At 40.0% G+C, this 23,043-nt stretch overlaps 1 protein-coding gene across 2 annotated transcripts; it reads right to left on the reverse strand.

Annotated features, from left to right (window-relative positions):
• Window positions 1–2,566: 2,566 nt before the first annotated feature.
• Window positions 2,567–22,962, reverse strand: GOPC (golgi associated PDZ and coiled-coil motif containing; the record flags this gene model as incomplete). 2 transcript variants are annotated; one of them, XM_083608628.1, is made up of 9 exons in its annotated part: window positions 2,567–5,631; window positions 6,422–6,602; window positions 7,586–7,750; window positions 8,122–8,217; window positions 9,746–9,911; window positions 10,845–11,020; window positions 12,587–12,610; window positions 15,018–15,182; window positions 22,645–22,962. In XM_083608628.1, 9 exons carry the CDS (start codon window positions 22,960–22,962, stop codon window positions 5,519–5,521), a joined length of 1,404 nt encoding a protein of 467 aa, XP_083464754.1. In that variant the 3' UTR covers window positions 2,567–5,518. The 2 variants fall into 2 exon arrangements, with proteins under 2 accessions (XP_083464754.1, XP_083464755.1); XM_083608629.1 differs by lacking the exon at window positions 12,587–12,610.
• Between the last annotated feature and the right edge of the window lie 81 nt (window positions 22,963–23,043).

Consider the following 23,043-nt stretch of genomic DNA (forward strand, 5'->3'; position numbering starts at 1 on the left):
GCAACAACAAAAACTCTTTTCAATCAGCATTAAAGTGGTTATTGAACCACTTGCCTTCCATAGCTTATTTTGAAGCCCAAATGAGGTCACAGGAAAGCAGATAGGATTGTCTCACGCCTGTTTTGATATATCCCAGAACCAGACACAGCTACGTATGCTTCCAAAGCAATCTCTAGCCTCGGATAACAAAGGAAGTAGATGCAGCAGCCAATGTTTTTAATGTATACCCCACTTCCACAGACAATATAGCAGGATGCTATTATAATCACTTAAAGGTGTAAGAACATAACAAGAAAAACTTGTTGGCAACAAAATGCACCTTTCAATGACCTGTCTGACCGGTAAGGTTTTTAAAAGAGGTCTGAAAGAATTCTAGGAGCTGTGTTCCCCCCTCAAAGAACTACTGTTTCCAGCACCCGTAACAAACTACAGCTCCCAGGGATGTGTCTGTGGGGAGCCATATGCTTTAAATGTATGGTACATACGCAGCCAGTGTGTGTGTGTGTGTGTGTGTGTGTGTGTGTGTGTGTGCCTCAAGTACTTCCACCGGCAAATGGAGACTTCTCCTAATGCTCACTTCTGGTTTTTGGACCCTCATGTTGCATCAGTTATGAATGACATCATAACCGATTATATATTCACTAAGTTATTAGCCAGCGTGTTGCGTTTGCATTTTTGTAATTGTTACATTTTGCAACGCAGGGGGTTGTGTTTGTTCATGCATTGAAATATGGCTGGGAGGCCCTGTTTAGCATCCTGCTGCCAAGTGGTATCTATTCTGCGGTGACTTCAGAGACGGTCTTCTCTGGACTGGCCCCCTCCTTATGGAATGCTCTCCCCTCTGAGCTCTGACTGGCACCTTCTCTTTTTGTCTTTCAGGACCAGCTGAAAACATGGTGCTTCCCCACCCACCCACCCACTCAGGCTTTTGTAGGATGCTAGCTGTCGTTACCAGGTAATTTTAATGGGTTGCTGTAGTTATGTGCCTTATCTGTTCTTGTTTTATATTATGATGGATGTTCTATTCAAATTGCATTAGCACACCATGCTCTGGATCGCTTGTGATGAAAGGCAGGTTGAAAATATTTTACATAAGCACTGTGAGAAGCTAAGACTGAGAAGTGCTTTGGATCCCACTCAAGGACTTAACACACTTTGTCGTAGCGTTTTCCGAGAAGGAAATCAGAAGCATTTGCTGCCACCTTCTGACATTTTTTAAATATAGACACAGGCTTTGAATTTCCTGGAATTCAAAGCTACATGAGAAATGTGAAAAGGTTAAAAACCAAAACCAGCATGCTAGATATATTTTGCTCTTCCTTCAAACAAGTTTTGTTTGCTGCTTAATGTCTGCGGCTTAATTAGACCTGTTACTTTAAGGAGATTCAGGGCTTCATGAGGCTGAAGATCTGCTCTATTATATTAAATTCCCCTTCTCCATTTCCCTGGGTTATCCTCACAACCATGTTGTGAGGTAGGCAAATCTAAGCAACAATGTTTGGCCCCAGGTCTCACCATGAGTTTTATGGCGAATTTCCATTTGCATAAGGCTTCCCCACCCTCCCCCAAATTTGGCACTGGGGGTCTAACAAGCCCCCCCCCGAACAGTACATGGGGAATGTCTTTCCCTCTGGAAAACTGGAATGTTTGCACAGATGGACGAATGGAAGAGTGTTGTACTCAATCCCATCCTTGGTCTCCCAGGCCTTAGGGCACTTAATACCCCTCCACCTAATTCCACATTCTGGGGGGAGGGGGGAGATGTAGAAGTCGTGGAACGGAAATTATTATTTCCCATGGGGCTGCAAATGTATGGGGGTCCCTTGTTAGCACCTTTAAAACTAACCAACTTAGACTGCAGTCTACTTACCAGAGAGCAATTCCCACGAAAAAATCAGCGCAGCCTGTTGTAGTCCCCGGCTTGCCATTGTCCACTTCCTTTCAACTAGAGGCAGACAGCCTGTTCCATAGATTTGGTGCTGAACAGGATTTTGTAAAACAATTCTTTTGCAGCTCTGGACATTTGTAAAAATTTAAAAGCCAAGTTTCTTTAAATTGCAATAGTTTACTATTAAAACACGTTTCACTGCATTTGTTTAAATAAATGTGTGTTTACTTGTTGAAAATGAAGATTAAAAATGCTCCTTCACAGGATTTTTAAAGTGCCTTTTGGAATTCATTTTCTCCAGTGAAAAAGAACTTCATCCTTTGGGGTGAATTCCTTTTTAAAATGAAAAGGAATTCACCCCAAAGGATGAAGTTCTTTTTCCTCAAGACTATATGGCCCAGAAAAATAAGCGGCCCAGTAGCTCAGACAATTATTAAGGGAAGGGGGGGGGGAATTCCAGAGTTGCCCAGCAGTCACACAATAACAATAATTCACAATAGCATCAGAGCAAAATTTCAGAGGTCTGGGCTTTCCCAAAGTGTGCCTAGACAAAACAATGATGGGAAGTGTCTGAGGGAATTTCTGTGCAGTTATTTATCAGTGCCGTTTACAACCATTCACTGTCTTGTGTGCAGTGATACCATCACAAGGAGAACAAAGCAGTACCAGCAAACAGTGTTCAACAATAGCCTGATTTTAATAAATAGTGAAGTTGTGCAAATGCAACAGAGAAAGGTCGTCTGCATTTTTGTCACTTCAGACAGAACAAAAGTATATCAAGCGGAGAACATGCTTCTTCGCTTGAGAGCGGAAAGTAACATTCTCTCACAGATAATCCCTGGATTACTGTTAACAAGGGATATAGGAAAGATCTTTCGATAGACTAAGATTCAACATGCTCAGAAATAGTGCAAAATGGAGCAAACATTGAAGAGAGTTCATTCTAAAAAAGGGGGATACCAGGTAATTTCTTTCGCACATGTCCTACTGACACAAACAGGCTTGTGTAGGAACACTGTGCTCCTATGTCAACTCTCCATTTTGCTCCCCTTTAGATTCCCTAATGAAAAGCAATACACAGGGAATGTTTTTGTAATATACACCAGAAAACATCATATGCTGCTTAACAGCCTCATATGGCAGGGCAAAGGCACATCCATGAACAGCAGAAAATGCAGCCTTTCCAATTTCATGGCTTGCTTAAAACACTAGGCTTGCAATGGAGGCAGTATCATGGTTAAGATTACTTTAATATACAGTATTAAAGGAGCAGCTATAAAATTTTACTGCAAATCAAATACAGTTCCATGAGCAAAATGACACACAAAAATTATTTTATGAGCAACAGTTAAAGAATTTATAAATAGCAAAATCTTTGCATAAAGTATTTACATTTTAAAGATTTCTCTATAAACATATGTATATATATAGTGCACCTAGGAGAGACAAGTTTAACTGTGTTCTACAGCACAATGGTTTTTTAACATTAAACATTAGGTTAACTGACATTACACTAAATGCCTTTCACTCGCTCTCAATTTATGTACATTCTATAAAAACACTTACAAAGCTGTCATTTTACATTATTTGCACTCTCAAAATACATCTTTACATGTTACATTTTAATGGCCCGCAAAACAATGAATGGAAAGCAGGCGTTTCATGCTTTATCCTATTATAATAAAAACTATTACATGGTTTTTAACTGTTTGCATATGGAGAGTGTGCGCTCTAATAAGATATAGATACATACATACATATATATATAAACATACACACATACACATAACTGAACAGCAACCTAGCCAAGACAACCCCCAATGGATTCTAAAAATGCCCTTGGCATTCAGGTGTAAAACTATTTTGCACGTTTGGGGTTTAAAAAAATATACCGTAGTTCTGTAAAATACTAGGACTATTATACTGTAACAAATTTGGTACGTGATCCTGCACAGTCTTAAGTATCACCTGGCAAGATACAGGATGCACTCAATTCCCACTTGCTAAGGGCCAGTTGATCCAAACCTCTCAATGTAGCACAGCGTGGGTAACCAATGACATGGCAAGCACATCATTTATGGATGGAAACAACGATCGCTATGACACGATCATAACTGGAGAACACCTTCCACAAGGGATCTAATCACATGGAGTTCTGGTGGTCTACAGACTTTTAAACGCACGACAGGCAACTGGGCAATCGCTTTCATGTTGCCTTACAACACTGCAATCCATCTTAAAAAAACAGATGTAAAAATGGTATGATGAAGCATTCTCTGGACACAGCCTGAAGAAATCTGATGACTATTTAGCCACAGATTAAATGGTTTATTATGTATCCAACACCATCCTCCCATCTTAAGAGTGACAAGTAAATCAGTTCCTATAGCAAAGGATTTAAATGAAAAATTTGAATCGCCCCTCTTAGCAACTCTCGTATAAAACCATGCCTACAGAGAATGTTTTGTAAACTTTTTGGACTGCATTAGAGGCACATTTTCATTCCAATGCACAGCAACCTTTACAGTTATCCATGTGGACGGGATATATGTGGAAATAGGTTGTTAAAGGATCTAAGGCATGATGTACTCCCATTCTGTGGATGAGCCACATTGTCAAAAGTGTAACAGTACTATTAGCCTGTAGGGCACAGAGCTCCTTTAGACAGCCCAGGGTCACATAGATGGCACTGTGTGGCAACTGTAAAACATACTATGCAGTGGAAAGAATGGTCATCTAACTCCATCCTAATTCAGTTCACACAGAATGGTAGCCACCCAATGATACAATTCTGTAAGTTGAGCATGCTACACTTAAGGGCAGACATAATTCCAAGAGGCCAATTTTACACTTATTTTGCATTTTAAAATTAACAGTATTCTGTTTAATACCTTTGGAGAATACTTCACATCCAGCATTGATTGGCAAGAGAGTTTAAAGGAATATATTTATATATATATGCTGCATTAAATAATGCTGAAAAACATCTCAGGAACAGATCACTAGGATCTATTTCAGAGATTTAACGTCACAATAAATATTTAGCAGCTAAAATGTTTTGTATGTGTATGTTTTAAACCAAACTTATTTTTGTATATTGTGAAAATCTGAAATGAACTGACTTTGCTGTTTACCTTTTTACAATACACATTTTAAAAGCAACTAGGTAGGTTAGGAATATACCTCTGAGAAATCATGTCTCCCTTATATATGGTCATTAAAATCTATTTCTCTAGCAAATGAATGCCAATTTTCTGCTTCTGCTATTAGTCAGAGGATCCAAGTGTCAAAGTTCTTTTGCTTTAGTCTATCCCTTTTATCATAAACAAGATCCAAAGTTAAATTCAAGAAAAGCCTTTGGAAACAACATGCTTTGGTGCTTATAATTCAAGGGAAATTCATCTGACATGCAACTCCTTAGAAAAATGGGAAATTTTACACATTTAGATACGCTCATAATGAAGCCCTGAGGTAACCAACAGAACAGCTTTTTTCCAGGCAATAGCAACACAGCTTCTCTTTATCCCTTTAATCGTCCTTTATAATTTTATGTGGAATTTTGAATGCAGAACGGTCTACACAACCTGTCTTGAGGAAGAGACCAGTCCCACTGATGAGTTAGGGGTGGTTTTAGGCTAAGCTTTCAGCAGATTGGTCTAGTTTAGATATAGTCTCTTCTGTTTCAACTGAATTTCCTAGGTCTCCATTTTCATGGCCATCAATACTTGCTTTCTTATCAAACACTGCAAAAGAGAGAAAAGAATGTTTGTAACTTTTTATAGTACAGCATCCTAAAGTTTACAAACTGACCCACCCAACAATTTTTGCTGATAAGGAGAAAACATGCACCAATGCTGCACAGGAAGGCAGAAATTCCAAGACTTCTAGAAATGGACTGTATATAAAACAAGTTAGGAAGAATAGGAACTACTGCAGGCCAAACCACCTTTTCCCCATCTACATGTGCTCTTGCAGAGGGTTAGGAATTAATATGGCTCTCCACTTCCCCTCTAACAAGACGTTCCAACTAGCACATAAACACCACACAAAACAGAAAATTCCAGTAACCAGCAAAACAAGGAACTGCCTACACAATGCAGAGGCACCCCCAAGTTATGGGTAGGGATTTGGCAAATCCACATTTTGAAAATTGTGCTGCATTAATCTTTGGCCATATGAAATCTTTAAATCACATCACAAAAATAGTCACCAAGAAAGATGAAAGGAAGAATATACCTACAATTTCTAATCAAGAGTCTGCTTTATGGGAATATAGGAAAATATGGCAATATTCTGACAAAAATAGCAAAGGAAAACGATGAGCTGCCATCCTGCCCAACCATTATATTTGCCAAGAACATATATGGTTTAACCTTGCATTTTGTGACACAACTGCATAACTGCCATCCCAATCTAAGGACAGATCATCCTAAGCATATCCAAACATTTGAATCTAAATATACAAAATCAAGTTTTACTTGAAATGTTGTACCTTAGTTATTAAAAAAACAACAACAAACCCAGAACATTTACCTTGCAATTGTTTGACATCTCCACATCCAGATTTTCTATTAGAAGCAGAGTTTCCACCTTCCTCCAATTCGTCAAGATACAGACGATAACGATGTCCACTCTCATCCTCATATTCTACATTTTCATCATCTGAGTCCACTTCTGGAGCAACGTACACAACTTCAAACTCAATTTCCCCTCTCTAGAATACAGAAATGAAGATTATGTTGCTTCTAAGAATGGGCAGTCCATTCAGAACACTTAAAATATGAAAACTCAGAACTATACAAAGTGTAGAATAGCTATACAACAGAATAGTAAAAAAAAAATTCCTAATATAAAAGAAAAGCCAGATCAAGTCTTGTAATACATGCCTGCAGAGTATATTCATCCAGATAATCCTCGCTGAAATAAGAACATTTGGGAGGACTTTCTGGACACAATGAAGCAAGGCCCAAATTGAATGGACTACTGCTCAGCTTTAGTTTAATTCTGGATGTGACTTACATGTATGGAAACTGGGTTTGTTTGTTTTTTGAAAATGGCAATAGAGACAATTTTAAGAGCCCCCAAAACATTCATCTAGTGAAACTTGCACTTTCAGTTATTGCAGAAGAAAGCTTCACACAGAATGTTTGCCCTACCAGTGGTGGATCTCGGGTCTCAAATTTAAGTGGTGCCCTGTGTGACGCCAAAATTTGGTGCTCCCCACACCCCTTCTCATGTTCCATTCTAAATCTTAGTTGTGGCATCCCCTGCAGTGCCCAGTGCAACCGAACCAGTCATACTCCCCTATCCCCAGGCCCTATCTTAGAAACATAGGAAGCTGCCTTACACCAAGTCAAACTACTGGTCCATCTAGCTCAGCCTTGTCTACACTGAATGGCAGGGGCTCTCCAGGGTTTCAGAGAAGGAATCTTTCCAAACCTTTTCTGGAGAAGCCAAGGACTGAACCTAGGACCTTCTGTCCTTTGCATGCAAAGTATGTGGCTCCACTACTGAGCATCTGTATGCTGCCCAGTAATTAATAAACCCTTCCTCTTAGTGCTTGTGTTCAGACACACACAGTCATAGAGCTGAAATGGATACATGTCAGGAGGCCCTGCCCCAAATTATTGGCGAAACCCCACCAAATGTATATATGCATATTAACAGTTCAGTATTCATAAGATAAAAATAAAATACCTGCTGCGAAAGAATAGTTACAGCTTCTTTATGTTTGGCATCTCTCAAATTAACACCATTTACTGCCAAAATGGCATCTCCAACATGCAGACCTCCACATCGATCAGCAGGCTGACCTGGGTGAATTTCAGAGATGAGGATGGGAACACCATGCTCCTTTCCACCCTATCACAATGACATAACACAAGTCAGGAGATTGCCACAATTTCAAAATGATTTATAGCCTAACACTGTGTATGTTCTTCACTGCAGATTTCAAAAGTGTTGAATTCATGCTGCTCTTCAACAAATAAGTATTTGCTGCTCTGCGTATTTGATGTATAGCACAGTTTATAATGCATTTGTAGCAGAGATTTCACAAAAGCATAATGAAAAATTTGAGTTCTTTCAGTGGCACTTATAAGAGAGTTACAAAAGCAAGCATTTGATATAGGTAACATGGGCCAGTGTGACACACAGGAAATATAAAATAAAATGTTAAGTATCTTGTTAGTAAACACTGAATCCTAGAAAAAGAAAATAAATTCAAATATTACGGTAATTGAAATGCCCAGTCCTTCGTGATCTTCTTTAACCAATAGAACTTTCCTTATGGGACCAACACCTTGACTCTTCTTTAAGGAATCTGGATCCTAGATTTAAAAAAAATTAAACAGCTATGAAAATGCTTTTTCAAAGTTTTCCAGAGATTCACAGGACACTACTAACACTACAGACAAAATAATCTCTAAATTCAGAATGCTATAGACATTGCTGCTATAAGAAAATCACCTTTCTAAAGATTACTTTAGAAAGGAGAACACATGCACCTCAGCCCTATCCAAGATCCGAGTTGATGTGGCACAAGCAAAGGTTTTTCCTACATTGGCTTCAAGATAAAGCAGAATTAAACCAATTTTGGGCACTAAAAAGCAGTTAGAGAAAACCCTTGTTACAGTTCTGAAAGTCACAGCGATGTTCCAGAAGTTGGAGGATACAAACTTCCATTTTGATGGGGTGTAAGAGGCTGGAAGAAGCCCCACCACCCTCACTTCCCCTTTCCACAGTACCAGAGCAACAGGCCTTATAACTTCCAGCACTACAAGTGTTTTTTAACTGAAAATTTTTTCGGTTGTTTTGGGGCCCCAGTTTAGGGCCTGAAAGGTTGTAAACAAAAAAGCAATGCATTCCTTTGTGCCAGCACTATAAACCCCATGTCTTTCACCACCTCTGAACAACAGGTTGTATGTTCAAGAGCTTGGGAGACTCAGTATGCAGTGCAGAGGATAGGCTGGGACAGGAAGGACCAAAGTTCAAATCACCACTCAGTCATGAAGCACACATGCTTATTATATTCCAGACACTAAATCTCAGCCCCAGCCTACTTGCAGGATTATTGCAAAGATCAAGTGGACTATCCTGAGCTCTAGAATTTAAAAGCAGAATGCCTAATAAGATTCTCAAATCTATAAATTAAGGGTGATGTGGATGTAAATGCTGTGAACCCTTTCAATAATGAATACCTTTTTTTTTTAATTTACAGCACAATCTTAACTGTGTTTACTCAGAGATAAGTCCTACTGACTTTAAGAAGGATTACTCCCAGGTAAGTAAAGTAATGACTGCAGCCTATGTCACTAACTAGGATTCACTTATTCCAAATCCCAATACAGAATATCATAATTATTCCTTAAGTTTCATATACAGTTGTACCTTGGAAGTCAAATGGGATCCTTTCCAGAAATCCATTCGATTTCCAAAATATCTGAAAACCAAATCGCAGCTTCTGAAGCTGCGAAAGCCCCATTGGATGTTCGGGTTCCAAAAGAACGTTTGCAAACCGGAACAATCAGTTCCGGGTTTGTAGCGTTCGGGAGCCAAAATATCTTGAGTTCCAGGGTGTTCAACAACCAAGGTACGACTGTATGTACAATTTCAACATTTCTTCCCCTTGACTATTGAGGTGAGTTAGTAAAAAAAAAAGGAAAAATGCAGTCTTTACATGCACTGTGATAAAATAAGTGTTGTAATTTAATCTACAAAAAATGAAATTCCCTTTTTCTGCCCCATTGATCTGAGCCATAATAAGAATTTCAGTTTTGAATGGCAACAGATATATTAATATATCCAATGTCGGCATACAAACATTATATTGACAAATGTTGAAAGCAAGAAGCTTACATGTCCTGGGGGTACTTGCATGGGTCGCTTTAGATCATTACGACCACGACATGCCCTGATCACAGTTTTATGCCGGTGCAGATGGATTTCAGCTTCCAGCTGGTTCCAGAGTTTATCATGAGCAGGTCCTTTCATATCTCTGCCTAGTAGCTGAATTTGCTGAACCCTACATGAGAAAAGAACATGATATGTATGAAGTGAGAGGTTCAAACTACCGGTACTCTTTGATTTGCTCTTTCAATGCCATGTTCTCAAGTCCAATAAAGAGGTAATCAAATGGCTTACAGTCACTGCAATAACAGGGAACGAAAGTGGGGAGGGTGCCGTACCATACTCTTCCATAGCCAAGCTTAAGGCTGCTTCCACATTTGGCATTTACTGTGGAATAGACATGCTTTGTTCACTCACTTTTTAAGGAGTACTTGCATAATGTCATGAGTAGAACATCCCCCTCACATTTTACCTGTTCAGCTGCAGACTTTTCCCAGAGCTAAAAAATCCCTCTATGGCTGAGCTGTGCAATTTTCCCAGGTACAGATGGCCTAACTGCCACTCTGGCCAGTTAAACTGCTCTTCCTTCTACATGATCCATTTTTCTTCTCTAGGAATCACTTAAAACCTTGGTTCAGATAGCACTGTCTCTGTATCTGTTTCTTCCCCCTTCCCCCTGTATTCATGATCAGGAGTGCAGTGAGGAGGGAGTATTTAAACCACACACGCAGGTCCCAATGAAAATAACCCCCTTCCAATGTTTCAAGCTCAGGAAAGGGGAATTGTCCACTTTACTACATAAAGCTAGAATCTGGGAAGCAGAATTGCTATTCCACTTCCAGCTTGAAGCAGAACTAGAATGATTGCAGAATGCTAAATTGCCCATGTTTGGAAGCACCCCAAGTCCGACCTTGTGAATCCCGGTCCTTATCTTCTCCCACTAGAGATAGTTTTTATAGCAGTTCAGCACTATCCTGATAAGCTCTTATATTCTACTCTTCCACATCCCCCATATGGTCCACACAAATACCCTGAGAACAGGCATGTCAACTCCTAATCAACAATTCTGTCCCAAATGTCCATCACAAGCTACTGAATTTTTACACACCTTCCAGCTAGCTCTTTATCTAAATATTTGGCTGCGAGTCTTGCCCCATATACTTCAGCCTGGAGCACAGCTATGTGTCGACGAAGTGCCTCATTTTCCTTCCGAAGTAGCTTCACTTCCGCTTCAAGTTGAGCTTCTTTCACCTTTTCTTTCTTGTTGGCTTCAAGTTCTCTCTCCTGGCGAAGTAAAGACCCTGGTTATTTTAGCCACAAGTTAAACATTCCTATTATGTGGATATGAAAACGGCAAGCATCTTTAGTCTAACCTTTAATTTCACAGAAAAAACCATGACACACAACATTTAGATACAATCTGCATGTACACATTTGCAACGGTTCTGCAAGTGAGTAGAAAAATGTTCATGCCACAAAGCATTTTACAAATCTTAATGTTTTACATATCTAACTGCATCACAAGGCAATTTGAGGGACAAGTCTGGAAAGCTACATTTGTTCAAGAAGAACTAACTACAATTGAGCTATCATAATGTGAAACTGTTTTTATGACACAGCAGCTAATTTAGGATAATACAGCATGGCACTGCTTATTAAAAGAATTGCAAATATGAAGAAGAAAGGCAACTAGTTGGCTAAAATTATGTATATTTAAGACATATGGCAAGCATGTTAAATGAACTGATGAAAATAAAATAAGCTTCTTTAAAAATAAAGTGTTTTTTTAAACACACAAACATAATAGCCAGCATTGTTGTTCCAAGGCATATTTAATTGCCAGGGAACAACACAGAGATAACACTTAAGTAACTAGGGCTTTTTATTTAGGGGAAAAGGGTACGGAAGGGGACAAAGCATGAGAAAACTTTAATAAATATGAATAGCGTAGTAGAGAAAGTAAAGAGAGAATGTATTCCCTCTCTAGCCTCTTCATTCCTAATGGACAGAGCGGATATCACCCAATGTTTACACTACAGAAAGCGACAGGAATGGAGAAATGAAGTTTTCCGGATTAAAATTGAAATCCACTAGAAAAACCACACTGAATCTCACAATTTCTTGTCTATATTCCAATAGGATTTATAAAGGTTTCTAAGTATCTATAAGTTTAAAAATTGCAAGTTAAGTTCATGAACTACTTTCATTTTTAATTTCTGCACATATATCATGGCAGCCTGGGCAAAAATATACCATATGCCATTGGCTTTTGGAATGTAACCGCTGAAGGGTAGGTAGGAATAGAACGCTACATAAATATACCATCATGTGACAATTTTTTAAAAAAAACATGCTGTTTTACAGGACATATAGGTATTCTTTAAACACTGTGGATTCTGGACAAAAAAACCAGACAAGCATTTTAGGTTTCACTGCACTTTGTGTGACGTTTTGGTCCTTGAACAGCTGACTGCCATGCCATATCACAGCTGATTTTGTTCAAAGCCTGAGTGCATCACAGAGTTAGTTGCTTGGATCTATGGATTGCGATCAAAGTCAATCTTTAATAGCCTGCTACATTTAGACTCAATTCCAAGCTTTACTTCAAAATTCCCACATTAGTCATAGCAATCAACAGTAGCAATACAGACATGCATGTTGAGTGGAAAAGAGCATCAAATCTGAAAAGAATACTGAACATAAACAGGGACTTGGCTAAGAAACTGTGGAAAGGAAAGAATCTAGCAGACATTCACTGGCACTAACTCTCCCGGCTAATATGCGCAGCTCTGCAGAAAACTACTGCACTGCTTTGAATTAAACACAGATGAAGACAGCCAGTGAACTTACCATATCCTCCACAGAAGGGGCAGACTTAGGATGAGAGAAAAAAAGTTTAGTAATTAGAAATACTGGCCAAAAAAAAAAAATCAAAATTATAAGGCCATACATAGACAAGATTCTCAGTCTAAGCAGTAATCAAATTGTATGATCCATGGTTACAAAGAAGACAGTTGCTCATTGAAAATGGAATTTCTCTCACACTGTGAAATGGGGAAATATCTCCAAATAAATGGAAACTGTGATTTTACTAGCAAATAATCGAAGCCTGCACTGCAACAAGCATTCTTTTTTTAAAAAAGAGATGAATACTGGTGGGGTGAATTTTAAAAGAAGACTGGTCTGGATATGATCTTTTTTCAGTTCCTCTTCCTTCTTTTTCATGGGCACAGTCATCATCTGATATGGTTTGAACAAGAACTAGCAGGAACTGAAAAACAAGTATGCCTTTCCAGCTAACAATGAGCAGCAGATTTTGTACGTTATCACACCTTTTGTACGTTATCACACCTAAGCATTTCCTACAATACCCTCAAAAAGTTACTGATATTTGTTTCTTGGCAAAATGAAGATTTATACTTTTGATTGACCATCTGATTTTAAATCAAATAATCAATCACTTCAAATGTATGTCTGGAATTCAGATTGCTACTCAGGTTCATTGATAAGACCTGTACTAGCCCACTCGAACTTTTGATTTCTTTAGCCAACCACTGTGTGGGAATAGGATGTTGGACCAGATAGGCTTTTGGTCTGATTCAGCAGGGCTCTAATGTCCTTATGGTGCTTTTGAAACTCCCCTTGGTTTCAAATTGTAACTTGCTAGGTATACATGTGTTCCTATAAAGGGGAGGGGACTTTGGGCTCACAAACCTTATTTCACAGTTCTTAATTCTAAGTGTATGTGAATAAAAGGCTAAGATACAGTAGCCCAAATTTTGTTGACTCTAGCCATGAATAAAATCTCATGCAGCCCCTAAAGGACCCCTGACCATTAGATCCAGTCGTGGCCGACTCTGGGGTTGCGGCGCTCATCTCGCTTTATTGGTCAAGGGAGCCGGCGTACATGTGACCAGCATGACTAAGCCGCTTCTGGCGAACCAGAGCAGCGCACGGAAACGCCGTTTACCTTCCCGCCGGAGCGGTACCTATTGATCTACTTGCACTTTGACGTGCTTTCGAACTGCTAGGTTGGCAGGAGCAGGGACCGAGCAACGGGAGCTCACCCTGTCGCGGGGATTCGAACTGCCGACCTTCTGATCGGCAAGTCCTAGGCTCTGTGGTTTAACCCACAGCGCCACCCGCATCCCTCATGCAGCCCCTAGCACACTGGAATTTGACTGACTAGATAATTCATTAAATACATGATGTGCTACTATAACTGGACAAGCACTTAGAAAGCTCTTATCCAAATGTGTGCTACTTGCATGCCTCAATTCCATAATACTGAATTCAATCCACAAAAATAGGAGATGCAAAAATCCTCCTCTAAAAACTTCTAACTATGACAGTGTAATCCTCTACATCAGGGGTGGGGAATCTTTTTGGCCCAGTGGGCCAGTTCTCTATCTCTTCCATCCCAATGGGGTGGTCAGAGCTACTCATTAGTCATCAACTGACATCATAATGACATCAGTTGATCGATACCTGTCAAAGCTCAGCACTTCCACAACACCTGGCTATCAGCGGGTTGCCATGTGCTAGGGAAGCGCTGAGAACAGGTCTTGAAAAAAGATTTGCACAGCACTTCCCATATTCCCAAAATGATTGTTGGGCCTTTGGGAAGTGATGCACGAAGCACTTTGTAATCCCTGTTCTCAGCGCTTCTCGGGCACTTTGTACAGCGCTTCGGAAGGATCCAACAACCAGCAGCTTCTCAGACACTTGCATAACAGGTCACAAGGCGTACAGTCCCTGCAAAGCCCCTTTTGGTCAAGCACCACCTTTATGTGTTCCACATGTGATTTCATATGTGATGCCCAGTGTAGGGAAGATGGCTTGGCAGGTCAACTGGATAGTCTTGGCAGGCCAAATTGGGCTGATGGGGGGGGCTCCACTTCATTTTACATCTCTAGCTAATAGATTTAACAGTCTCTTAGGTAGCAAGCCTAACCATGGCAAGTGACATTCAGATAAACTAGATAAACTGCTTCCTAGATAATACAGAAAGACGGAAGATGAATTCTATAAGCACACATGCATACAAATAAAATACCGCATTTATTCTAATCTAATGCTCACCTTTTTTGGCCAAATTACATTGGGAAAATTCGATTCCATGGCACATTTACATTCACCAGCAAATACTTTTTTTGGTTTAAAGGTTCTGAAAATTGAGGTGTACATTAGATTTGATAGCGCATTAGACTCGAGTAAATACAGTAGTTTGGAGTAACAACTCTGCTGTAAAAAATAGGTCCTTCCTGTTACTAGTACTCACCAACTTTGCTTTTATTGTCCCCGAATCAACACTCTGACCAGTTTTTGCATGGAGTTGAAGTTGGATGGCATGAAGTTGTAATAGTTGACCGTGCACCTCTTTTTCTAATACTGCTTTTTCAGCCCGTGTTTCTGTCAGTTCTGATTTCATGTCCACTAGCTGTGCCTGGAACATAAGTTATCCAATAATCCACATGATTAAAAAGTCTATAGAAAAAGATATTTTGACTCTGGATGTTTTCTGTCCTTCAAATTAGTGTAAATCACCAGCTTTTAAATCAAACGAATAACGCAGGTTTATTTACATAGTCACAAAACCGCTTAAGAAGTTTTTTTCAATCTGTGCAAGCTTGAATCCTAAACACAGATTGAATCAGACTGATTGATCAATAATGGGAACAGCATATTATGGAATAAACTGAAAAAGTGAGAAGATTCCACTTTTAATAACATGTTAAAATCCTGTCATACAGGAATGGTGCTCATTTATACACAATGATATTAAGGAACAGACCTACCGAGTCATAACATATATGGAATGTTTGGCACAACCAATCAGAAATATATTACATACTGAAAGAGAAAAAGAATGTTCATGCTCAAGTTCCAAGCAAGTTTGGCAAATCATATTCTAACAGTTAGAATGGTAAAATTCTAAGGTTAATGACAGTTAAAAGATTTAGCATAACCTCTAGCTGATAAATGTGTTTCAGCAATGAAAGACCTCTTGCTGGGAATTCGCTTTTGCTTTCTGCTATGTAAATTGTTTCATATCAGAGGCCTTTTTGTTTATCTACTAAGCCTTAACATTCACCTGGGCATTCACAGCATACAAATATATGATTCAGTTAATATCCTGTGATCTTTTAACACAGCTAATAGTCAATTGTTTCCTGCTTGTTTATTCTTACTGGTATGTCAGTCTACAGCAGGCTTCCTCAAATTCGGCCCTCCAGATGTTTTGAGACTACAATTCCCATTATCCCTGACCACTGGTCCTGCTAGCTAGGGATCATGGGAGTTGTAGGCCAAAAACATCTGGAGGGCCGAGTTTGAGGAAGCCTGGTCTACAAAATAGTAGTGGATTACCCTACACCTTACTGTGCTTTAGGAAAGCCTGGAGGAATGTAATAGCCTTTACCTTAACTGTTTATTGATTTTATGGTTATTTCTGAAGGGTGTGAGTGGGTAGAAGACCAACCCCCAAGTACACTAGGCATTGTTAAACTGTAGCATAACACATTTACAATTTATCACTGCAAGAAACGAAAGGCTATAGTAGTCTAAACAGTGGTGTGTTGTAATTCATGATCACTATTTTCTTTTATGTTGATTACTCTTTCATAGCTGTAAGAGCTTAGAAAAGACACTCCGCCAATTGCAAACAATAATGACTGAGCAAGTCTTGCTGATATAATTGCCATCTTGCGCAAACATACAGTCTAGATGTACAATTTGCCAACAGGAAGTCAAATGCTAAAAACTGACTTGTTGCTTACAACTGTTTAGCAAAACTGATCTCCTCTGAACTAAATGGGGAGGGGGGGGAGATTGGACAGCTTTAACAAGATTTATGTGCACATTTCACTACAGGAATCACTAAGATGGTTAAAACTGTATTATTTAAAAAGATTTTTTTATCCTACCATTCAACTTAAGGGTTTCCAAGGCAACCACATGAACTACAGGGGATAATAAGTAATGCTTTTAGAAGTGCTAGGGTCCGTATGAAAATTGGGAGATTATACTTTGCCAGTAACTGATTCCAGTGAGGGAAAGTGTATTGGGTGTATTGAAAACTTTACTTCTCATTAATATTGATTATTGCTGAAAGTTGTTCTAAAATACAATTTTTAAGCCAACTTCAATTCCTTGACTTCAACAAACTTTTAATTAGAACATAAACTTACATACAAATAGGGTTTGAGCCATCACTTTTTACCATATCTATGGATGTGTTACTGATTTGATTCAAACAAGAGAAGGAAGGTACATTTGGAAGCATCAATGCATCAGAAATAGAGTAAGAAAAAAAAGACAGCATTGATGTTCTCTAATTGCCTTCAAGCTATTAATATGTTTAGAACATCAGTGTCACTATTTGTCAAAATATTTCTAACTTGCTCTATTAGCAGTTGATCTCAGGTTGGAATATACCTGTAAAACAATCAATAAAACAATCCTTGAAATTCAAAAACCATAAAGCACTAGTTATATTCAACACAAAGTCTAAAATGCTTGATACCAACGAACAGCACAAGCAGGTCAAATACTGAACTACTCTCAAAATGGCCCAAAAGTCAAAGAAAAAAGTAAGGTTTTAATTTGTGCCAAACTATAGTCAATATCAGTGTCAGGAGGGCGGGGATTCCATAATTGGAGCACCACAACAGAAAAGGATCTCTCCTGCATCTCCACATAATGTTCAGCTTCCAGAGGAGGGACACAAAAGACAGTACCCCATCCAACCTAGCAAATGTTAATTCTCAGGGAGAAATATATGGAAAGGGGCAACCTTGCAAGTACTGAGGTCCCAAGCCATTTAGCACTCTGTCATCATTAACACATTGAAAGCAGACAGGAAGCATTTGGCAGTCAATGTAATTTCTTTATGACCAGCCGTAGATGGATTACCGTATTTTTCACTCTATAAGACGCACCTGACTACAAGACGCCCCTAGTTTTTGGAGGAGGAAAACATGAAAAATAATATTCTGAATCTCAGAAGCCAGAACAGCAAGAGGGATCGCTGTGCAGTGAAAGCAGCAATCCCTCTTGCTGTTCTGGCTTCTGGGATAGCTGTGCAGCCTGCATTCGCTCTATAAGACGCACACACATTTCCTCTTACTTTTTAGGAGGGAAAAAGTGAGTCTTATAGAGCAAAAAAATACGATATATGAGAGACTCCCAATGGCAATCTTGCTGCTGGCTTCTGTCCCTTTTATGTCATCTTCAAGAGCAGCCCCATGTAGAGCACACTGCAGTAATCTGACTGCAAAGTTACAAAAGCAGACACTCAGACTAGACTGCTTCTGTCTAGCAACAGTCAACTGGCAAGTCAGTCAAAATTTGCCGAAACTGCTCCAAGCCACCAAAGCTCTTAAGCTTTGAGTGGCAAGATTGAATATAGAGTACTCCTAGCCTACATTCTTGTTCCTTCAGGATTGCAGTCCCATCTAGACCAAGTTGATCACCTAATTTCTGGAATCAAAACCCACCAATCCACTGAGCCTCCATCTTGTCAGGATGCAGTTCCAGTTTACTGGCCCTCATCCAGTCCATAACGGCAGGCATATAGCTATAGACATCCAGGACTTGAACAACCTCACCTGACTCAGATGTCATGAAGAAACACAGCTGGGTATCATCAGCATACAGCACACCATAATCAGCACACCAGCTCCAAAAGTTCCAGTGACCTCTCTCAATGGCTTCATAAAGTTGTTAAATAGCACAGGGGGCAGAATAGAACCCTGTGGTCTCCCATAGCTTGTCATGGAGCAGAGCAGAAGTTTGTCAATACTACATTATGGAATCTATCCTATAAGTAGGAATAGAACCATGATAGTACCATGCCCCAAACATCTATCCCACAGAGCTGATATGTGCCATTACAGGCAAAGGTTGAGAGCACCTGTAGTTGGTTGGATTCACTGATTCAATCGTCTCATCCACTTCCTCAGAAAACACCAACCAAAGCTGATTCCAAGATACCTGAATAGACAGTACACTGGACAGCTGCACAGATATTGCAACTTGACACTATAGTTGGGACAATAGGATACAAGCAACTTTTTCTTCCAAGTGTTTAACAGATTTATCACAGCAAATACCCAGGGATCCAATCCACTTCCTTCTAAGTCTGACTACAACAGACTCTTTACTACTTAGAACCACTCTGCTGGATGATACTGCAATGGATGAAGCAAAATAAGTCCTTTAGACATGGCACTGTGCTCAGTCATACTCAACAAGGGATCTCCACCATCAAACCAATCTAATGAGGAAATGGTCTCTCCATAACAACAGTGTTAATGGACAACCATCTCCCCAAGAGTTTGGATCCCAGCAGAAAGGAGATTCTATCTTGTATCGCCGCCTTAGATGACCAGGGGGTGGGCATAGAAGAGCTTCCGAAGAGAAGATCACTTGGGAGTGGGCAGAGCTCCAGGGTTGTTGTGAGGACCTCTGTGATAAATTTTGCACCATAAAAAATGTTACAGAAACAAACAGCAATATGCTTACAATACCATACCATTCTGCAAAAACAATTTCAAACCAGAACTTTAAAAACCACACCAACATGAAAGGGACTCAGCTTAGCATATCACTACATCCTAAGCCACACTAGAAGAACAGACTGTAATGCAGATCACTTCAGAGAAGGAAGGTGACTACCTTTTACAAAATATCAAATTCATCAGTCTCAACTAATTTATTTTTAGAAATCAGCTATTATCATCAGGATCCTCTGAAGAGAATAACTGAAAGCAGCTTATCTACCCAACACACATTTTTCAGTAAGGTAAGTACCAGCTGAAGAATACTTTATTTTATTTTTACCCTGAAAGTTTAAAGTGATGTGCCCAAGGGAAACCTATTTTAACTCTATGTACATATTAGTTAAAGCATTTGTTTGGTTCTTTTAAATTCAGAATACAACTTCAAAGGAAATACATTACTAAAGCTTATAATATTATGAATAAAACAAACATTGAGAAAATGTTCACTCTGTTCATAATACAACTGAGGGTCATTCGATAAAGCTGATTGGCAGTAGGTTCAGGACAAAGGCACTTTTTCACATATCATACGAATGACCTATGGATTCACAAGATTTAGTTCTGGGCAGATGTTAAAAATGGTTCACTGTGACTACCAGGTTGACTCTCATTATCATAAGCTGAGGAAAAACAGCTCTGCATTAAAAAGACTTCCAAGGCTTGTGTTAGGGTCACTCTCCACTCATGTGCCCAGCTGTGACCAAACACAAACCGAGATATACTCAACTGGGACCTTTAACTGCGCACTGCAGGAAAAGGTTGGTAATGGGAGGCATGCTATCTTCCAGCTGTTTCCCTTTATCACTTATTTCATTGAAGAACTACCCTGGTGTTCTTCAGAAGTCTATAGACATAGATCTAAAAGCACCATTGCAATGGAGCAAATGTACAGTTGATATTCATTTGTAGCAGCATGGAAAAAAATATTTCCTCAAGGTAGCACTCTGTTGTAAGGATATCACATTTCCCTGGCACTTTCAAAACACAGGGTTTTATCACAACCATTTCCATATAGCTCTATAACAGAAAATGACAGCTGATGAGTGACCTAACTGCTGCCTATTCTATACACTCTCGTTTTCTGAATTTCTTTTTAAAACCTGTTGTTAACGAAAAACATGTAACTTAGATTTTGAGTGTTTCCCCCATAGCACTCATGGCATACTTATAGGAGGGGGAATGGTGAACACGAAAAACCTATCTTTTTCCTAACACGACCTCACAAAAACGACTAGAAGAAAATTAAACAACTGAATAGGATGACGTCAGGAAGTTAACAGTGGGGCTGCCTACCAAATCTCTGCTGAGAGAGCGTTCCACAGAATGGGAATGGCAACACTAAATGTCTGACCCATAGTTGAGACCAGTAAGGCTTCGGAAACACGGGAAACAACTAACAATACTAGGCAACCAAGCTGGGAAATAAGAGTGCAGGTGGTCATTAAGATATCCTGGACCTAACTTGTTCACGGCTTTGCAAATAATAATATGAAGATTAGACATACAATTTGAAAAACAATGTACTAATCTATAAAATATTAACAGTATTTCAATACCATAGGAAATAACTTATTAACAAAGGCTTTGTGAGTCTTCTTCAAAAGAAAGGTATAAATTCATTTGTAATAACTTAGCTTCATTGGGGTATACTCAGTGATGGCTCTGCAGTAGCAGAAAGCACTTTTGCAATGCAGGATACCCGATTTTCTTTTATTCTCCGTACTTACTGCAGACCCTTGGAGCCCCCTAAAAGCTGCTCATGGTATGGGGGACCTTCTGGAATAATATGAGACATGTTATAGAAAGCTGCAGTAGATACAAGCATTTGGCAAAAAAATTACCTTCCACAAGTGAGAAGCCAACACTTAACACAATCTGCAGTGTTAACTTGGAATATATAGAACTGTGATGCAAGAATACTTGGGAAAAAGCAAAAAAGATAACATGATGATCTCACTGTGTCCTGAGCACAGTTGATTTCTACAGTCAGAGTACTGGGCTTCTTATATAAAAAAATGACAAAAGGAGAGGAACATTATAAGCTAGCTTTAAAAATGAACTAGTATGCTGAAGTCACATTATAAATTGATGACAATCACTTGTTCAGACAAGAGTAAGTTCACGTTACTATGGAATAACTAGGATTTCAAGAGTGGACCAGTTTCTAAGTTCTATCTTAAAGCCTAATGTTACTAAATAATGGCATTGCAGCTTACTAGACAGATGATCTTTTGCAATATATGGTGCTGGAACTTCAAACGTACCTGAGGTTTCAAAAACACTTTTTTCACATAGAGAATCCCAGGATGAATCTTTGGTCTCTTCAGTTAAAAGGGATTGGGAGTAGCAGGTAATGTTAAAGACTACCAATCTGAAACTCTGGAGAGAGACTGCCAGTCAGAGTAGACAATACTAGGCTAGACAAAGAAATAGTCTAACCTGGTATAAGGCAGACTACCAACATTTATTTTGAGCATAGTCCTATTAGAAACAGAGTTGAAAACTTATCAGGTCAACAGGGTTAAAATGGTAGCAACATTACACTCTAACAGCAAAGTATAAAATTTGAGAGCTGGTGCATTTGAAAAAGAGACAATGTGTTTGAGAGAAGACAGGCATAGGTAATTTCCAATTCCAGGTTGGAATTAAAGTGGGTCACAGGTCTGGAAAAAATGAAGACCACTCTGATAGAGAGCATGTATATACAGATTCAAAGCATGCTCTACCACTGAGCCAGTGAGGTCATGGGTCATGTTTGAATCTCACATTTCCATGTAACAGACACATTTAAAAGTTTGAAATCCAAAGAGACTCCAAATCTGGAAAACTACATAAAACACCATTTTTGATTAGATATTTGATTTCTGAAAGTCTATACCCAGATTTATCAGAAGCTGGGTTTTCAGCACCTTGTTTCTGCCACACCCCCTAACATTACCTCCTACTACACTGAGCTTAATTTTTAGCCAGTCACCAAAACCGTAATAACTCTTGCCTACAAGGAAGAGCCATAGACGAACATCCTTGCTCCCTCCTTGATGGCAAGGTTTCCAAGTCTCTACCGCAAGGCCAAGACGTTATGCACGAGTTGATGGAGGCGCCTGTGTCCTCACAGTATGGGGCAGGTGACACTGCTTTGCCTTGGAAGTTGGGGGAGGGGGGTTCGCCATTTATTCCCATTTCAGAGATAGGAAACTGAGGGTGTGGCCATGATTTGCTTCCTCCAAGTGCCTCTGAAGGGGGAAAGAGAGAGGGGAAACCCGAGCGTCTCCTCCGTCCCGTTCCCCGGAAGAGAGCCCACAGCGGGCGGGAGGGCAGCTATTCTCTCCCGCTCCACAAATTCACCTCGAGCTTGTGGTTGATCTGGTAGACGGTCTGCGCTTTGTGGCAGAGCTGCGCGAAGCAGGAGCTGAGGCTGGTCATCTTCTGCCTCCCCTCGTAGGTGATGTCCGCCTGGTCGGGGTCGATCTCGCCTAGCAGCAAGTCCACGTCCACGAACGCCTTGTCGAACTCCTTCTCCAGGACCTCCAGCCAGCGGAACATCGACAGGCCGCCGCCTCCACCGGGAGACGACGAGGAGGAGGAGGCCGCCGCCCCCGCCCCGCCGCCGCCACAGGCCCCTGAGCCCGACCCCCCGCAGGAGCCCACTCCCACGCCAGACATTGTGACCGCTCGGCGGGAGACGCCTCCGCTCTTCCAACGAGCCCTGCCGCGCTAGCGCACCGGCGCCCCCAGCCGACCCGA

The sequence above is a fragment of the Podarcis filfolensis genome, assembly GCF_964270895.1.
Source record: "Podarcis filfolensis genome assembly, chromosome: 3".
Classification (NCBI taxonomy): Eukaryota; Metazoa; Chordata; class Lepidosauria; order Squamata; family Lacertidae; genus Podarcis; species Podarcis filfolensis.